We start from the raw sequence: 14,792 nt of genomic DNA on the forward strand, positions 1-14,792 counted from the left end.
GTCCGAAAGCGGCATTTCAAACCATTGATAGCGGGCGGCCATTCTTTCGTTTCTCCTTTGACGATCGCGAAGCTTAGGAGCGGTGTTAAAGATCCACTGCCTTGTGGGAAAAAAGCGAACTGTTTCGAAGACCTAAAATATAGTTCTCCTTCATGTCCGATAGCTCAGTATGTCTGTGAGCGTGCGGAGGTCTCGAAAGCGTCGTTTCAAACCATCGATACAGCCCAACGAGCGCGGTACGGCAAGAGTTAATATTAGCGTCCTGTGGCATAGGCACGCTAATAGGAGCTATGCCACGTCCTGTGGCATAGACAAATCAAAACCGTACTGATGCAACACATAACTTCATGCTCGTATATTAATGACAAATGTTTGGTTCACTTAAAACAAGAAAAGTACAGAAGAAGGCATAACCAATGCTTCACATGGTCAAAGCTTGCATATTAAATCTTGCATTCCTATAAGTTGCACATTCTACTGGTCATTTCCGGTTATTCTTGTGCATAGTTATGGTTGTTTAACAAATTGACTTAGCTTTGTTACAACTATCAGGGTGCTCGGAAACGGCAAGTTGAATATGACATGAAGCTTACTGCTTTAAACTGCAGCACAGTGTCTGTTATATTAATCGTTCTGAAAGCATGTCCCTTTGGGCAAATCTCATAAAGAAAATTTCAACATAAGGTGGTGTATGTTGTTGCAATATGTGCACAGATTATTTCCTTACTCAAGGCATTGCTGAAATGTAACACATGAGCACCACTGCTTCTATATGCAAAATGTTGTAATTGGGGAATGCCAAGCTCGAATAATAATGCACAGTGCTTTAGGAGAGCAACAATCGGTGTTGCCAACCTCTGAAGCCAGTCGTTCTTTAACTCGGCTAAAAACTTCCTAGATTACCTAGATTATAGCAAAATGTGGTTGTTTAGTGTGGAAGTATGAATTCTCTAATGGGTAAATTTTTGTTTGTCCTGTGCAAATAACTGCAAATTTTATAGTAAATATATTTCTAAGCACTTTCTAAAATTTATAAACAATGAATTCACTGGTTGGTGTTGCAGTGCAAGTTCGCACCCTCCTTGAAGCCATATTCACGAAAGACTTCAGCACATATATACTTTGTTGTTGTCCAAAGTTGTTTTGTACCCAGATGAAATAGCCAAGAATGTAAGAAACATGCGCACCGAACTTCCCATACAGAATGTAATGTCAAAACAGCATGGCCGCTTCCTCCAGCTAATGAAACAGATGTGATTTTTTTTAATTCTGCGTACTGCCTACTTGCGCACGCACTTAGATGTTATTTGCTGCAACGCATGAAGATATGAGACAAATTTTTGTATTTTCTTGAAGCAAAGCTTGCCCAAACACATGATCACTGGGACTATGTCCAAGGTTGCTCTGCCTATGGGCAGTTTGCAGTAAATTTTAGTATACACGTGCATAGTCGGCTGCTTAGCACCACGACTGCATTGTCGTGCTCCACGCTAGTATATGTGTCCACTTGCACACCCAGATTTGTTAGTGCTGCTTCGTTTGGTGTTGCAGCATACGTTTGCTTTGCCAGTGTGAGATAAACATTTCATTCAGAGTGCACAGACGTCAACAGCACAGTTATAGGTTCGAACGGCCAAACCTCAGAAGCAGTACTTCCTTAAAGGGCTCAGCTAGGGCATCTACACCCTGCCATTCACTTAGTGAGATGCGCTCACTTCGCTGCTGTGCAGTAAAACAATCTTAGTTGGCATGCTAATGCGAAGCTAATTTGCAGTGACTGAAATCAAAACACACCATTATGTCAGCAATTTCACTATTTCTATGTCTTAGCGTAACATTTCCTAAGTATGAACAAATTTTCCTATTTCCCTCAACAAGGTCAAGTTTCGCAGATCTAGGGAAATATTTTTGGGCAACAATATATGCACTTGGCAAATCAGTTCTGTGGAATCCCGCAAGGTGAAGGAAGTATGAAAGCGAAAAATTGTCATCCACCCATATGTAGTACGAAGCTACGAAGGAAGCCCATACAGGCTTCTTGGAAAGAGCGCTTCGCAGTTGAGGAAAAATTTGTCCTTGTCTGGGGGGATTCTAACCTGGGACCAATGCCTTTCCAGGGCAGTCGCTCTACCATCTGAGCTAACCAAGGGGCATGATCGGAGATCTTTGTTCGAAACGCGTTCTGTTCAGTTGCTGCGACGTCACTGCGAAAGTGGCAGTATGCAAAATTTTTTGAGAATGGGAGGGAGAGAGCAGCCAATTGGCAAGCGGTGAACCATGCCGTAGCTGCAGCTACCGTTTGGATCCAGTCCAATCCACCAGACGTGCCATGCGAAGCCGGTCTCGTAGCAAGCGGATGATCGCTTGAACTTCACATCTCTCGTCGCGTTCTGCTCCTAGCAGACAACGTGCTTGTAAGCAAAATGACGGACAGGAGCGTGTCGTCATGTTGACGTCGCCAAAAATGAACTCCCCGAACGTTTGTCCTCCGGGGAGTTTGCCGATTGGCTGCTCTCTCCCTCTCGTCACAAATTTTGCATACTGCCACTTTGTGATGTTGCAGCAACTGAACAGAATGCAAAACGGACAAATATCTCTGATCGCGCTTCAGGAGGTTGGCAGATCGCAGTGCAAGGGTGAATTAATCGACAACTCGAAGCACAGGGACACAGAATGTGGCAAATCAGTTCTGCAGAATCCCGCATGGCGAAGGAAGTATGAAAGGGAAAAATTGTCATCCACCCGAATGTGGTACGAAGCTCAAAGGCAAACCATACGGGTTTCCTTTGCAGCTTGGATGACAATGTTTCCCTTTTTAATATACGCACTTACGTCCACGTCTACGTTTTTAATATACGTCCACCGTGAATAAAAAAAACCATTTTGTAACGGCGCTGCTTCTAGCTGGTGCACATTAATAAATGCACTTTCAGAAACATGCATTTCAAATCGAGAGTACTTAGTCTCTAGCCCCTCAACCTAGGCAAAAAAATTTTTGCTGAATAAGCACTCTTACAGGTTGTCCATCACTGCTTCCACAAAACTAGTTGAAGATGCAAAGCGGATAATCATTGTGCAGGGCCTTCAACGTTTCGACACGGGTACTTGTCTTCGGCATGGCCCTGACGAAGACAAGTCCTCTTTTAGAAACTTTGGCTTCAGCGAAATTCCCTCTTCGACCACTGTGATAATCGCATGTTGGTCTGGAGTATCGCGACGCTATTGCAGACATGAATCTGAAGTAAGATCACATGGGCCCAAAGATGTGCGTTGCAGTGTAAACTATCATTCTGTGGTTATGCAATTTTCTCTGCCAGTTGTCCTTCACGCACTCACTCATGTCTGCTTCTCTGCCTTGCAGTGGTATATCCAGTCGACTTGTGCAACACAGGGACAGGGTCTGTACGAAGGTCTCGACTGGCTCTCCAATGAGCTCTCGAAAGCAAAGTAACTCCTGCTTCCCTTTCGGCAAGCGAGCAAGCGAGGGGCAGCGACCATTTTCCTGAAGAGGAGGAGGAGAAACTATTTGCAAGGGGGGAGGGGGGCAGCTGCCATCATGTGAAGTACGGAAGAAAGCTTTCACCGCACTCTCTCCTCGTGCTTTTGCAAGAACCACCTGGAGATGGCAAATGTTTCGGAAGCTGTCAAGCGGCTGGTGTTCAGCCAGCGTCTTCAACCAGTGCTGCTTGTAAACACATTTTATTATTTAAATTTCAAACAAGCAGCACTGACGAAAGGAAAACTGTACTTGAAGACATGCTGTTTTTTAAAGCATGGCACTTTTTTTCTCTATTTTCATTGTGTGTGGGCAGTAATAAATTATCACTCCTCTCTTTTTTATTGTGCTAAGTTTTGAGAAAATCGTTGGGTTTTCGTAGGGACTGATGTTCGAAACAGCTTGGAACCTTGCAATGTTGATGCCAAGCTGCTTTTCTTTTTAGCTGCTGCATTTTCCACCATGTAGCAATGCCCGCAATGTGCGATTTGCATCATGGATTTTTTGTACAACACATGCGCGTGGGGAGAAGAAAACCAAAAAGTTAGTCATGTTAAATTCTAGTTTACACTTTCCAGGTGCTGTTTTTTCATGGCATTGAAGCTCCACCTAGATTGTGCGTGACCTACTGTGTGTTCTTATTGTACATATTTCTTGGTAGGGGAAATTTTGTTTGTTTGTTTGTACTTGATCTGTCGGGCATTTATGGGACCAACCTGACTTGACTGTTAGTAGGCATCGGCAGAATGAATGTCTTGTCACGCAAGTTTCTGTGGCATATCAAACCTCGCATGCCTGTATAAGGATTCAAAATTTAGGGGAAGACATGGTCATCAATTGTCTCTGAACTTCTGCCGCATTGAAGAACTGACACTAAAATTGTTCTTTTTGGCACCTGTGATAACTGCACTTCTGTTCGTCTAGTTGATTTCTGCTGTTTTTAATTCCATGGAGTCATGTTGCCTAGGCCTGACAAGTCATGTAATAAAGTATAGGATGAAATGCTTCTCGTTTCTTACTGAAAACCGCACACTGCCACATTTGTAACAAAATATGCCAGCACAGGAAATATCGTATTGGTGCACACTTTGGTAATGAAAAACTACAACAGGACAATGTAGGTAGCAATGGTTGTGCGCTGCATCTCATTACCAAGAATGTTGGCTTCTGAACGTACAATTACAGAAACACATACAAAAATAAAATTTGTATTTATATAACTGATACAATACAACCTCGGTGGTTGTACTTATACAGCACTGTTCATTGAGCACCACTTGATCTGTACTTGGTAGGTTGCCATGACCTCTCAACTTGCAGGGCTATTCAACAAGTCGCTCAGCTTCAGCAGCTCCTCAAAAACCTGAGCAGGAAAAGAAAGGTACAAGATTGAGGCTCATGCCCACCTTGTAGGTTGACATTTTGTATGACTACACAGAAATCCGATTTGGCAAGGCTTTATGGAGGAAGTACATCGCCGCTTTTGTTGCTTATGGTTGTCCATTTTGTTGTAGGGGTTGAATGTTTTACATCTGCAACTAATTCATTTTATAGAGTACTTCCCACCTCAAACTGATATGCTTTGGAATGTGCTTATTGCTAAGTTTAACAATGTTTAGGCAGTGACACTAATCGAGGGTATCTCTGAACTGCCTAGTAAACGTTCACTAAAGGACATATAATTACTACTAGAAAGATGAAACTGAATAACATGGGTAGTGTCATTCTTGGCCATTACCGTTTCATTTGTATAGAGATAAACGTCCTTTTCCGAGCTATGTTTGGAATGTTATAAGAACAGCCTAGTGGTTGAAATCGGTAGCTAAATGAATCTGGGATGGAAAAGGGATAAGAAACCACAAGGCCATTTGAAGTTGGAAGTACACAGTTTAGACAAATCCATGAACTGCCTGTCGCACTCGTGCTTGCTTTGCTGTCATACTGACGGCACGCTCAGATGCTAGAACCAGATTTCCATCTAGTAGGCTTTGAATGAAACTTAAATGCTTTCTGGCGTGGAGTTTTCTACAAAAGTTACTAGAGGGAGCTACGGCGCTGTGACCATTACGCTACCATGGGAATGACGGTACATTGATTTGTCCTATCGTCATGCTTGTGGCTTCAAACGTTCTTGTGACATTTATAATGCTTGAACACTCTAAATTTCCAAGCACTTATACCCCCGTATTCTAGAACATTCTTCCACCCTCAACATTCCTCCTCATCTCAAGAAAGTAGATGGTAGCACCGCACCTTGACATGACAGTGACAGTAGTCACTGCGCTTCATTGAAACTCCATAACAATGCGTGAGAAGCGTAGCATTTCAGTCGAGAGGTGACGCTGTGTTCAACTTAGTGAAATGGAGGAAGAGCTTCGAGTTGATCATTTGAGAATAACTGGGATAGTCTTCTAAGCACAGCTAGGCAATTATTCTCTCCACATGACAATTGTTGCATTTGTAATGCAATATTTTGTTGAATATGATCAATTCGCAAAGCCAGAAGGACAAAGTTTATGCAACTCCATGCCCTGCTGCTCACCATTCCCATGCTGGGTTAACTGTCACACTTGCAGCTTCCATGGACAGTAGCGTTGGAGATCCCTCTAGTAATTTTTATAAGAAACTCCATGCTTTCAAGGTGTACAGCACAAATTCCTTGCTTACTGGTTGCATTGTTGGTCGCTCCCTTCTGTCAAGCCTGACACACACATCACCTATTTCATACACTTTTTGTGCCAGGTCCCGATCCCACACACCAGCCGAGGTGTCCAGAACTGGTGTGATATCATTGGGATGCGTGTCCTTCAGGTAGGAGAGCTGCAAAAGGTGCCAGGACATTTACCCCGTGTCATCACAGCAAATCAAACGATCGTGACATTGTAGATATGAAGCTGTAGTGCTGGACACTAAGGACATGCCGAGGTTCAATTTCAAGGCACTGGGCACGGTAGCATCCAATGTTCCAGCAAATTTCAGTGCTATTGCTTCCAGTAAAGTTCCTGGTAGAAATAGTCCTTTCCAGGTTGAATGGAAACTGGCTGGAAGCACAAAGGGGCCTTATTTTTTTAATGAAAGATTGGTTTACTCCTGCGATAGAGGAATGGGAATGTGTTAGGAAAGGATAGGAAGTTTCTACAGTAGGTGCATGGTAAAAGAGACACTGCTGTTTTCATTGCTTCACTAAAGCCAAACGGCAGATTGAAGAGAGTGTAGTTTCACATGTCGAAACACATGGGAATAAGCTCTCGGAAGTGTCGCACAGCACCTGTGCCAAAACGCATGCCCCAATCATCCTCGGAAAAGAAATAATCCACTGATAATACCTGCGATGTGGCTGGCCTTGGTATTCTGTTGAGATATCCTGAGCATAGGCATAGCGGGAAAAGTGTGTGAAAGAAAGCTACTGGTATCACAGCATTGATACCAGTAGCTTTCACACACTTTTCCCGCTATGCCTATGCTCAGGATATCTCAACTGGCAGAAGCCATATGTATGCTCTATGAGCATAGTTAGATTGGTCTACTGCCGTGCCTGCCAACTCTTGAACTTTGTAAAATCAGGTAGATACAACACTGCAGATGAGGGAGGGGAGGGAATAACACATCTTTATTCTAAAGGCTTCTAACTAGGTTTGGGCTTTGCAAACAGAGTTTTAAGTGCACTGCATAGAATGAGCGCCACGCAGATCAAGCAGTGGCAATCCTGTCTGCAAAGTATCAATGGGGGCGAAGGCAGATGAAATGTCAAACAGAAGCCTGTCTGCCCTCCCTGTCGGAGGAGCCCCATTTCCAGGCAGAGAGTCGAGGCCACACAGACACCAATACCTCTACGGAAGGCACACTGCCTACAACGTCGCCGTTTATGGCACGTGACCTCGATAAATGGTCGAATGCAGAAGGTGCAATACCACCAGTAGGTGTGCACCAAACAGCAAAAAGGGGAAGAAAAAAAAAGGCAGGGCTCATGACGTGAACGTGACGCATTCCCACGACACTGGTATGGGAGAAAGCAGGAAGAATAGTGCTTACAGTTGCTAGTCAAGGCAGGAGAGAGTGTTTATGTTGGCAGAACACTCACCTCCTGGCAGCATGGCAACACATTTTTAAATTTCTCTTATCTCTAATAATGAGCTCACTTGAAAAATTATTGCAGCAAAATGCTCCCTCAGTGGTGCCCTGCAACTTGCAGAGTATAACCAAAATTTGCAATGGGGCTTGGTGAGGGGCTCTTTAAAGCTTGCCTTAAGAGGGATACAAACGCACTTTATTTATTAAATATTTGCCTTCTGATGTAGCAACAAGCTTGGCACAGCAAATACTACAACTACACATTTTTAAGTCACAGCAACTTTTGCAGTGACATTGGTGTTGCAAATTTCACCTGCTTCAAGAACTTGTCTGTATACATTTGCTCAATGCAAGTACCCCTCTTTCATCCTTTCGCCATTGTGTGCATGTCTCGGACTAATAAAAAAATTTTGAAAAGGAAGAGAAGGGAAACTTGGAGGTATGCTATACTTCGCTCAGTGGACAGTTGCTTTTTAAAATTGCAGAGGGTCACTCAAGGGAATCTTTTACATGCCGTCCAAAACGATGCATGGCCCAATGATGACCGCACAGTGGCAGAAGGTGGGGTGGGGACTTTCCTGAATCAGTGCGGTGCCTTCTGTTCTTCAATATTTTATATTCATTTTATTGTTGCAAGGGCGACATAACAGTTTTGTGGCACATTATACGCTAAGCTGGCCGAGAGCCAAAAGAACTTACAACGTCTAACATGGTAAAAGCATTGAAAAGATGGCAGCACTGGAAACACAAGTTTATCCAACCGGAAGCATGTCTTCGTTATCCACATTTTCAAAAATGTGATCATGCAAGTTTATGAATAAAGTAATGCTGTTGATGGTGCTAAAAAATAATAAAGTACTATTTATACTCCAGCAGTGCAACTAGGATAGCAAAGCGTTAGGAATTAGGAGGACTGATGAAAACATGCTGTGATGGAATAAGCTCTCTTTTCCAGTGACATATGCAGTCCTAGTGAGATCTTGTAACAGAATGTGCACTTGAAGGTTATTGCACTTACAATGTCTCCTCTTGCATTCGTGTATGGTGGCAGGCCTGTCAGCACCTCCATGATCACCACACCAAAACTAAACGTGTCCATCTTGGGGGAGATTGTGCCAGTGAATGCTTCTGGTGACATGTAGACAGTTGTCCCTACTACTATCTCTGTTCTTGTAGTACTGTCCCCTGACAATGGCCTTGTCAGTCCGAAGTCTCCCAGCTTTGCAGTCCAGTTACTGTCCAGGAGTATGTTGGCACTGAAAGAAAACATTGACACTGCTATTGTGCAAAGCATGACATCAGATGTGAAAAGACTACGCAATCCACAAGAACCAATAAAAGGAAGTATTCTCAAAGACAACAGTGAACTAGAACTGCTGAATTGTGTACTGCAGTGCAGGTTCCTAGTTTTCATGAACTGGACCCAGATGCATTTCAATTGATCTTGCCACAACTTCACACCTATAATGATCCTTGAACAGTTTTTGCCAAAGTGAACGAGTCATCTTGGAAGTAACAGGCACAGAGTTTTCGCAGCAGTTGAGGCGGCACCATGCATTTCGTATTTCAATGTTTCACTGCCTCGGTGCTACACATGATATTCACACAGCTGCCCTCTAATAACCAAGAAAATCATTGCATGCCTGCCTTGTCAAAATGCACATGCACAGATGATCCCGAAATTCTACTCTGCTTACCTTTTCACATCCCTATGAATAAGACAGGGTGTGCGAGTGTGCAGAAAATGGATGGCATAAGCGACTTCAGTCAGTATGGTCACACGCCTTTTCCAGTACATTGGACAGTTCTGCAAATAAACATGGCACTTCAGAGAGACTGCACCCACAGTAAAGGAGGCAGCATACCTACTTTTCTTGCAAGGCATGACTGCAGGGATCCCAGCTCCATGAATTCATAAACCAAGCAGCTGTCCCTTCCGTCGTAGCAAATTCCAATGAGAGGCAGCAAGTTTGGATGAGAATGTCTGGACAGAAAACAACAGCCTTGCCATCGCAAGTTACAGATAGACCGCCCCCATTTCTCACCTTCGCAGCAGTCTTACTTCAGTGAGAAACTGTTCTGGAAGGGATTCCTTCATGCGCTTCACAGCTACTGCCGTCCCGTTTGGTAATGTGCCTTTGTATACAACTCCAAAGGCTCCTTCTCCCACTTTGAAGCCTCCCTCGGACAATGGCACATCACAGAAGTTGCCAGTCGCTCGTGCCAGATAGTCATACCTGAACCGAGGCGTTTCGTTGAGTATGCTGTCCGTGACCTCATCTGAAATACCAGATGCAACGTGAATGCTTACCCTATGATTCGGGTGGCAAGCCTAGCTGTACGGTTCAGACTGTCAAATTCAGACGTTCAGATTGTCAAATGAGTGTACTAGGAAAATGAGTGGGAATCTTGCTGGACAGTTATTGTTGTATGAATTGAAGCCACACAATATTGTAGCACTGCTGTATGTTGGGCATGTAGGTACTCTAACTTGGAAAACATTTTTAATGCCAGCAGATGAGAATGGAAGGAAAATATAGACCAACACAATGCGCTCATGTGTTAGCTCATTGAGTTGTCAATGTCTTCCTTCCGTCTTCATCCGCTGGTGCTAAAAGTGCTTTTAAACGAAATGATATTGAATGTTACCTTAACAAAGGTGTATTGTGGCAGCATTTTAAAATGCATGGCGTGTTTCCAGGAGTTGTACACTCGGTTAACAGAGAAACCCCCCCCCCCCAATGACTGCTGGTGACGAATTCGGAAATTAAATTAGGATTTCAAATCTACCAGAACCAGATGATGTCAACAAAATGTAGAAACAAAGAACATTTAAGTGAAGCACTTGATAATGGGATTACAGACTGAACAAAGTGCACTGAGTGATGCACAGGCAGATAATTAATAAAAATGAGATAAGTTTCGCCAAAAGTGTGAAGCACTGAAAGGAACAGTGAGTGCAATTCTGCAAATTAATGATTTTTACTCTCTATTCATCATTTGCATCTCAAGAGCTGGTGTTAGCATATTTCACAGAACCAGTGATTGACTATGTTATTCCTTATTGGGTTTTTCACCACTGAAGCGTTCTCCTTTAACTATTTCGTGAAAAAAAAAAAATTGCCTGTTGGCATGGCCTGATGAAAATGCAATCAGTTGCATTTTTTGTTTCTTGGAAAGAAAGGTTGATTCAGTTTCAACAAGTACAAAATATGGCAAGGCACTGTAGTAAATGTCGTTATATGATACAGATTTAGTATTTAGGTGTCAAAGCTACCTTGGTAGTGTGGTCTAGTGGTTAGTGAGGTAGGTTGGTACTCAGCAAACCCAGATCAAATCCTGAGGGAGCCAGTGATTTTTTTTTTTTTTTTTACACTGCAGCAATATCAGCTACATTCAATGCCATATGATAATTTGAGCTGTGTAGTTAAGTACTAATAACAGCTACCACTATAAACCTTTATAGGTTACGAGAAGAAGCATCTGAAAGTAACAAAACACCAGGTTCATCAATGTATGGAAGTAGGTCACAAACTTAGTGTTCCTAGTAACAATGCGATATTAATAAGACAAACAATTTGCCGTAAACTATGATATATTAAAGGCTAGCTGACTTGTGGAAGCCTGTCACCCCACAGGAGAAGGTCTATCATCGCCACTGTACTGGCAGTACCACAAGATTCCAGTGTGCTGCACATCCAAGTATTGTATTGTTGTAGTTGTTGATCACAATCAATTGGTACTACTTGCCAATGACTTCAGTAGCTGGTAAACAACTGAACTCAGTTCTTGCAAGGTGTTGATTCCTTTTAAATTTAGAGACACTCTCATTTAGTTTTCAGTAAACTCCAGATGTGGCATGCACTTGCCATTCAAACATGATTTGATATGCAGAATAGGTGGTATTCAGTTGTAAGCAGTGATTTGATGACACAATACTAGATTTGTTAAGAACAAATCCAAGTATATAAGCCATGTAGCACATGTATAGCAGGCAAATGATTGCCACACTTAAGTTCTAGACAATATTAACCCATTCCCTCCCTTCACAGTACTGAGAATGGTGGCCACACAACTTTATTTGTTCTGGGAAAAAAAAAAGGGGGGGGGGGGGGGCAATGAAGATTTTTCCTGCTTATTTTGTGCTCGCAATATTTTGACATCCTCCATGATATAATCATACAGGATCCCACTGTGCATTCGCACGACATTTGCTGTTCATACAGTGGACTGTCTGCTTGCCATGTTGGCTCTTTGTGCATTGCATAATGGTTTGTGCAGACCATGCACAAACTACTATGCAATGAGTGATCACCATAGTGTATGACTAGGCTTCATCCTAGCCTTCTTGCCAGCATATAAATGATAGGCTCCAGGAAAACAGCACGGACTAATGGACCACTAGAATCTGGGCTTGCATACATTTAGTACAGTTTGGGGTGAATGGGCCTATTTTGTTCAATCTTGTATTTCCTAACATTCTGTACATGCATGCAGGAATAATGTAAGAAAATATTTGCGGACGCTTTTAGTTTGTGTTCAACTTACTTTATTATAAGCAGTGTAAAGGTATTCCGAGAACAGCAAGTGGCATGTAAACTTACCATCGCAATTTTCGATTGGCGGAGGTGGTGGTGGCCCCAAGTCAGGCTCGTCTAGGAGATCTTCAAGGTTGGCTTCGTCATCGTCAGGTGCCTCTGCAAATTTCCGAGTTGAACCATCGCAAATGTTTGCTTCGGCAGGCTAAATACGCATTCTGAAGCTTCGTATGCTTACGTTGCAGCACGTTGACTTCGATGATCGAAGCTGCCCTGTGAAGTTCTGCTTGTTTTAGCAAGTAGACCAAGTCCGATATCTTTGGTCGATTACGCCCCGTCGTGCTCCATGTCTTTAGTATTTCGTCGCTGCGACTTCCTCTTGTGTAATTTTCGAGAACCCTAAGCAAGCTTTAAGTTAATAACGTTATTAAGAACTTCCAAACCAATCCGTTAATTACCTTGCGTGATCAGCGTTGAAGAGCATTCTGCCAGAGTCATCTGGATGAGTGATCAGGTGCAGTATCTTTCTCCACCCATCTCCAGCGTCCAAAACGCTTGTCAATCGCAAACGAGCATGATCAGGCAAGAACCGCAATTCAGTGTCTGCGCTGACATCACGGTTTGAGTCACTGAACTGGTTGGCGACTTCTTGCAGCAACATTCTTCTTGGTCGGAGAAAGATCAGGTCAATCAAATGCAATTATTGTAACGGAGTATCCAGCTCACATCTTTACGTTTCCATCGTGGTGAGAATGTAACGCACAATAATTTTATTACTCGCATTCGGACGCTTGCAGTAACCCGTTTTGTATCATCTGCGATCTTCGCTGGTCCTTACGAAAAGCCGGGCACAGACGGGAAACTCGCAGCACGTGACTGTAACTAAAGCGGAAATTCCATGGAGTGCGCTCCGAAATCCCGTTACAATGCCTGTTACTACAGATCATCTATGCCACAAAACGTGACACTCTGTGCTTTCTGCAGTTTCATACTCTGCCAATCAATCAGAGAAGTTACAACCAGTTACTACCAGTTACTACCATGAGCACCAATGCATAAGTAGCATAAGGAATACATTCCGAGAAGAGGTGAATCCGAAGGGCTCGAAGTTGTCATTCTACGAGACCGGAGCATTTGAGATTGTCGGCGACTCTAGTCTCGGAGGCCGCAAAGCCTCGAGAAGGTACGTTCGATTCGCCTGCACCGCCTGAACCAGTTCACGAGGTGCTGCACCTTGCCATTCGTTTCAGTGGTGCAGCAATGGCGCCCGCTGAACCGCGCCGTTCGTTTCAAAAGGTGCAGGAAAGGTGCAGGGCTGGTTCACGATTTTGCTGCACCCACTACTGTCGGTGCCGCCTTGGTGCAGGCGTACAGGTGCGAAACAGCAGCGCAGCAGACGACGAAGCACGGGTAGCCACTGTAGCACGGGCGCGAGCGCTGTAAAAACCCCGCTTATGCACGTGTGGTGTATCTACGCAAGTGTGGTGTGTATTTACGCCCCAGAAGCCGATCATATCTGCAGTTCACGACCTCTCAAACTTACGCACTCCGTGCAAATTAGTCGGACATAACAGATCGCCTGCACCGCGTCTGCTCCTTGGCATTCGTTTCTAGTGGCGCTGTGCCTGCACCACAGAAATCGAGCTGCACAATTTCTGAACTTCTCGTGAACCGCCGTGAACTGGCTCACAGTGGTGCAGACGAATCGAACAACAAACAGAGTTGCTTTGGGAGTGCATGTCTTGGCTCGAGCATTGTTCAGTACGGCTGGGGTGGGGGCCTGATAGCCGGGGATTTCATGAGATCACCGCAGCTTAATTTTTAGTGTAACACGAAAGCTGGTGCTTCTTATCTTGATTTTGCGCTATTATTACTTCTGTACAAAATGTGTGTGTGCGTGTGTGTGTGTGTGTGTGTGTGTGTGTGTGTGTGTGTGTGTGTGTGTGTGTGTGTGTGTGTGTGTGTGTGTGTGTGTGTGTGTGTGTGTGTGTGTGTGTGTGTGTGTGTGCGTGCGCTTAACACACGCGCACACATACAGTATTTCACAGATGCGTAATTTACGACGAGAATCGGCGTGGGCTGCGGTTCCATCTCCCATCGTTCTTACATTTCGTGCGAGTACATGCAGCAAATATGGCAGCAACAGGAGCGAAATTTGCGCATTTATCAGAATGCTTCTGAATTACTTGCTTGATAATTGCTCAATGAAAAATTCGCCAAGATAGCCAGAGACGTGCCGGAGAGAGAGAAGTGAAAGAAAGGGGCGGAGGTAGGGAGGAAAGAGGTCCGATTTTCTGCTCCCTGTGGAAGAGAAAGGAAAGAAGAAAAAAAGTATTTGTAGGTAGATATATAGAGGGTAACAGAAAGGATGATTATATGGAATTGTAAATGGCGTACAAAAATTAGCCAGAGACGTGCCGGAAAGAGAGAAGTGAAAGAAAGGGGCGGAGGTAGGGAGGAAAGAGGTCCGATTTTCTGCTCCCTGTGGAGGAGAAAGGAAAAAAAAAAGTATTTGTAGGTAGATATATAGAGGGTAACAGAAAGGATGATTATAGGGAATTGTAAATGGCGTACAAAAATCAGGAGCGTACGCCAGAGCAAACGAACGAACGCCCTCTATTTTCATACCTACGACGCTAAAGTGAAGGCAAGCTAGACTTCCTTTTTAACGAATATCACGCCGAAAC

At 43.8% G+C, this 14,792-nt stretch overlaps 2 protein-coding genes across 3 annotated transcripts in view; one reads left to right on the forward strand and one right to left on the reverse strand.

Moving 5' to 3' along the window:
* LOC119460740 (ADP-ribosylation factor 4) overlaps nucleotides 1–4,500 on the forward strand; it is a 19,819-nt gene extending 15,319 nt beyond the window's left edge. The window contains exon 5 of the mRNA XM_049672714.1: nucleotides 3,362–4,500. Within this exon, the coding sequence (XP_049528671.1) occupies nucleotides 3,362–3,451 (90 nt within the window). The 3' untranslated portion in view covers nucleotides 3,452–4,500. The remainder of the gene's footprint in view (nucleotides 1–3,361) is intronic.
* LOC119460738 (interleukin-1 receptor-associated kinase 4) overlaps nucleotides 1–13,056 on the reverse strand; it is a 15,404-nt gene extending 2,348 nt beyond the window's left edge. The window contains exons 1-9 of one of the 2 annotated variants that reach the window (XM_037721812.2): nucleotides 12,564–13,054; nucleotides 12,344–12,504; nucleotides 12,172–12,264; nucleotides 9,613–9,847; nucleotides 9,437–9,551; nucleotides 9,265–9,374; nucleotides 8,586–8,823; nucleotides 6,164–6,316; nucleotides 4,718–4,859 (exon numbers count right to left, since the gene is read on the reverse strand). In XM_037721812.2, the coding sequence (XP_037577740.1) occupies nucleotides 4,806–4,859; nucleotides 6,164–6,316; nucleotides 8,586–8,823; nucleotides 9,265–9,374; nucleotides 9,437–9,551; nucleotides 9,613–9,847; nucleotides 12,172–12,264; nucleotides 12,344–12,504; nucleotides 12,564–12,766 (1,362 nt within the window). In that variant the 5' untranslated portion in view covers nucleotides 12,767–13,054 and the 3' untranslated portion in view covers nucleotides 4,718–4,805. Of the gene's footprint in view, nucleotides 1–4,717; nucleotides 4,860–6,163; nucleotides 6,317–8,585; nucleotides 8,824–9,264; nucleotides 9,375–9,436; nucleotides 9,552–9,612; nucleotides 9,848–12,171; nucleotides 12,265–12,343; nucleotides 12,505–12,563 lie in introns of those variants that run through there. The other variant, XM_049672713.1, reaches the window with a different exon arrangement.
* Between the last annotated feature and the right edge of the window lie 1,736 nt (nucleotides 13,057–14,792).

The sequence above is a fragment of the Dermacentor silvarum genome, chromosome 8 (assembly GCF_013339745.2).
Source record: "Dermacentor silvarum isolate Dsil-2018 chromosome 8, BIME_Dsil_1.4, whole genome shotgun sequence".
NCBI classification, from domain to species: Eukaryota; Metazoa; Arthropoda; class Arachnida; order Ixodida; family Ixodidae; genus Dermacentor; species Dermacentor silvarum.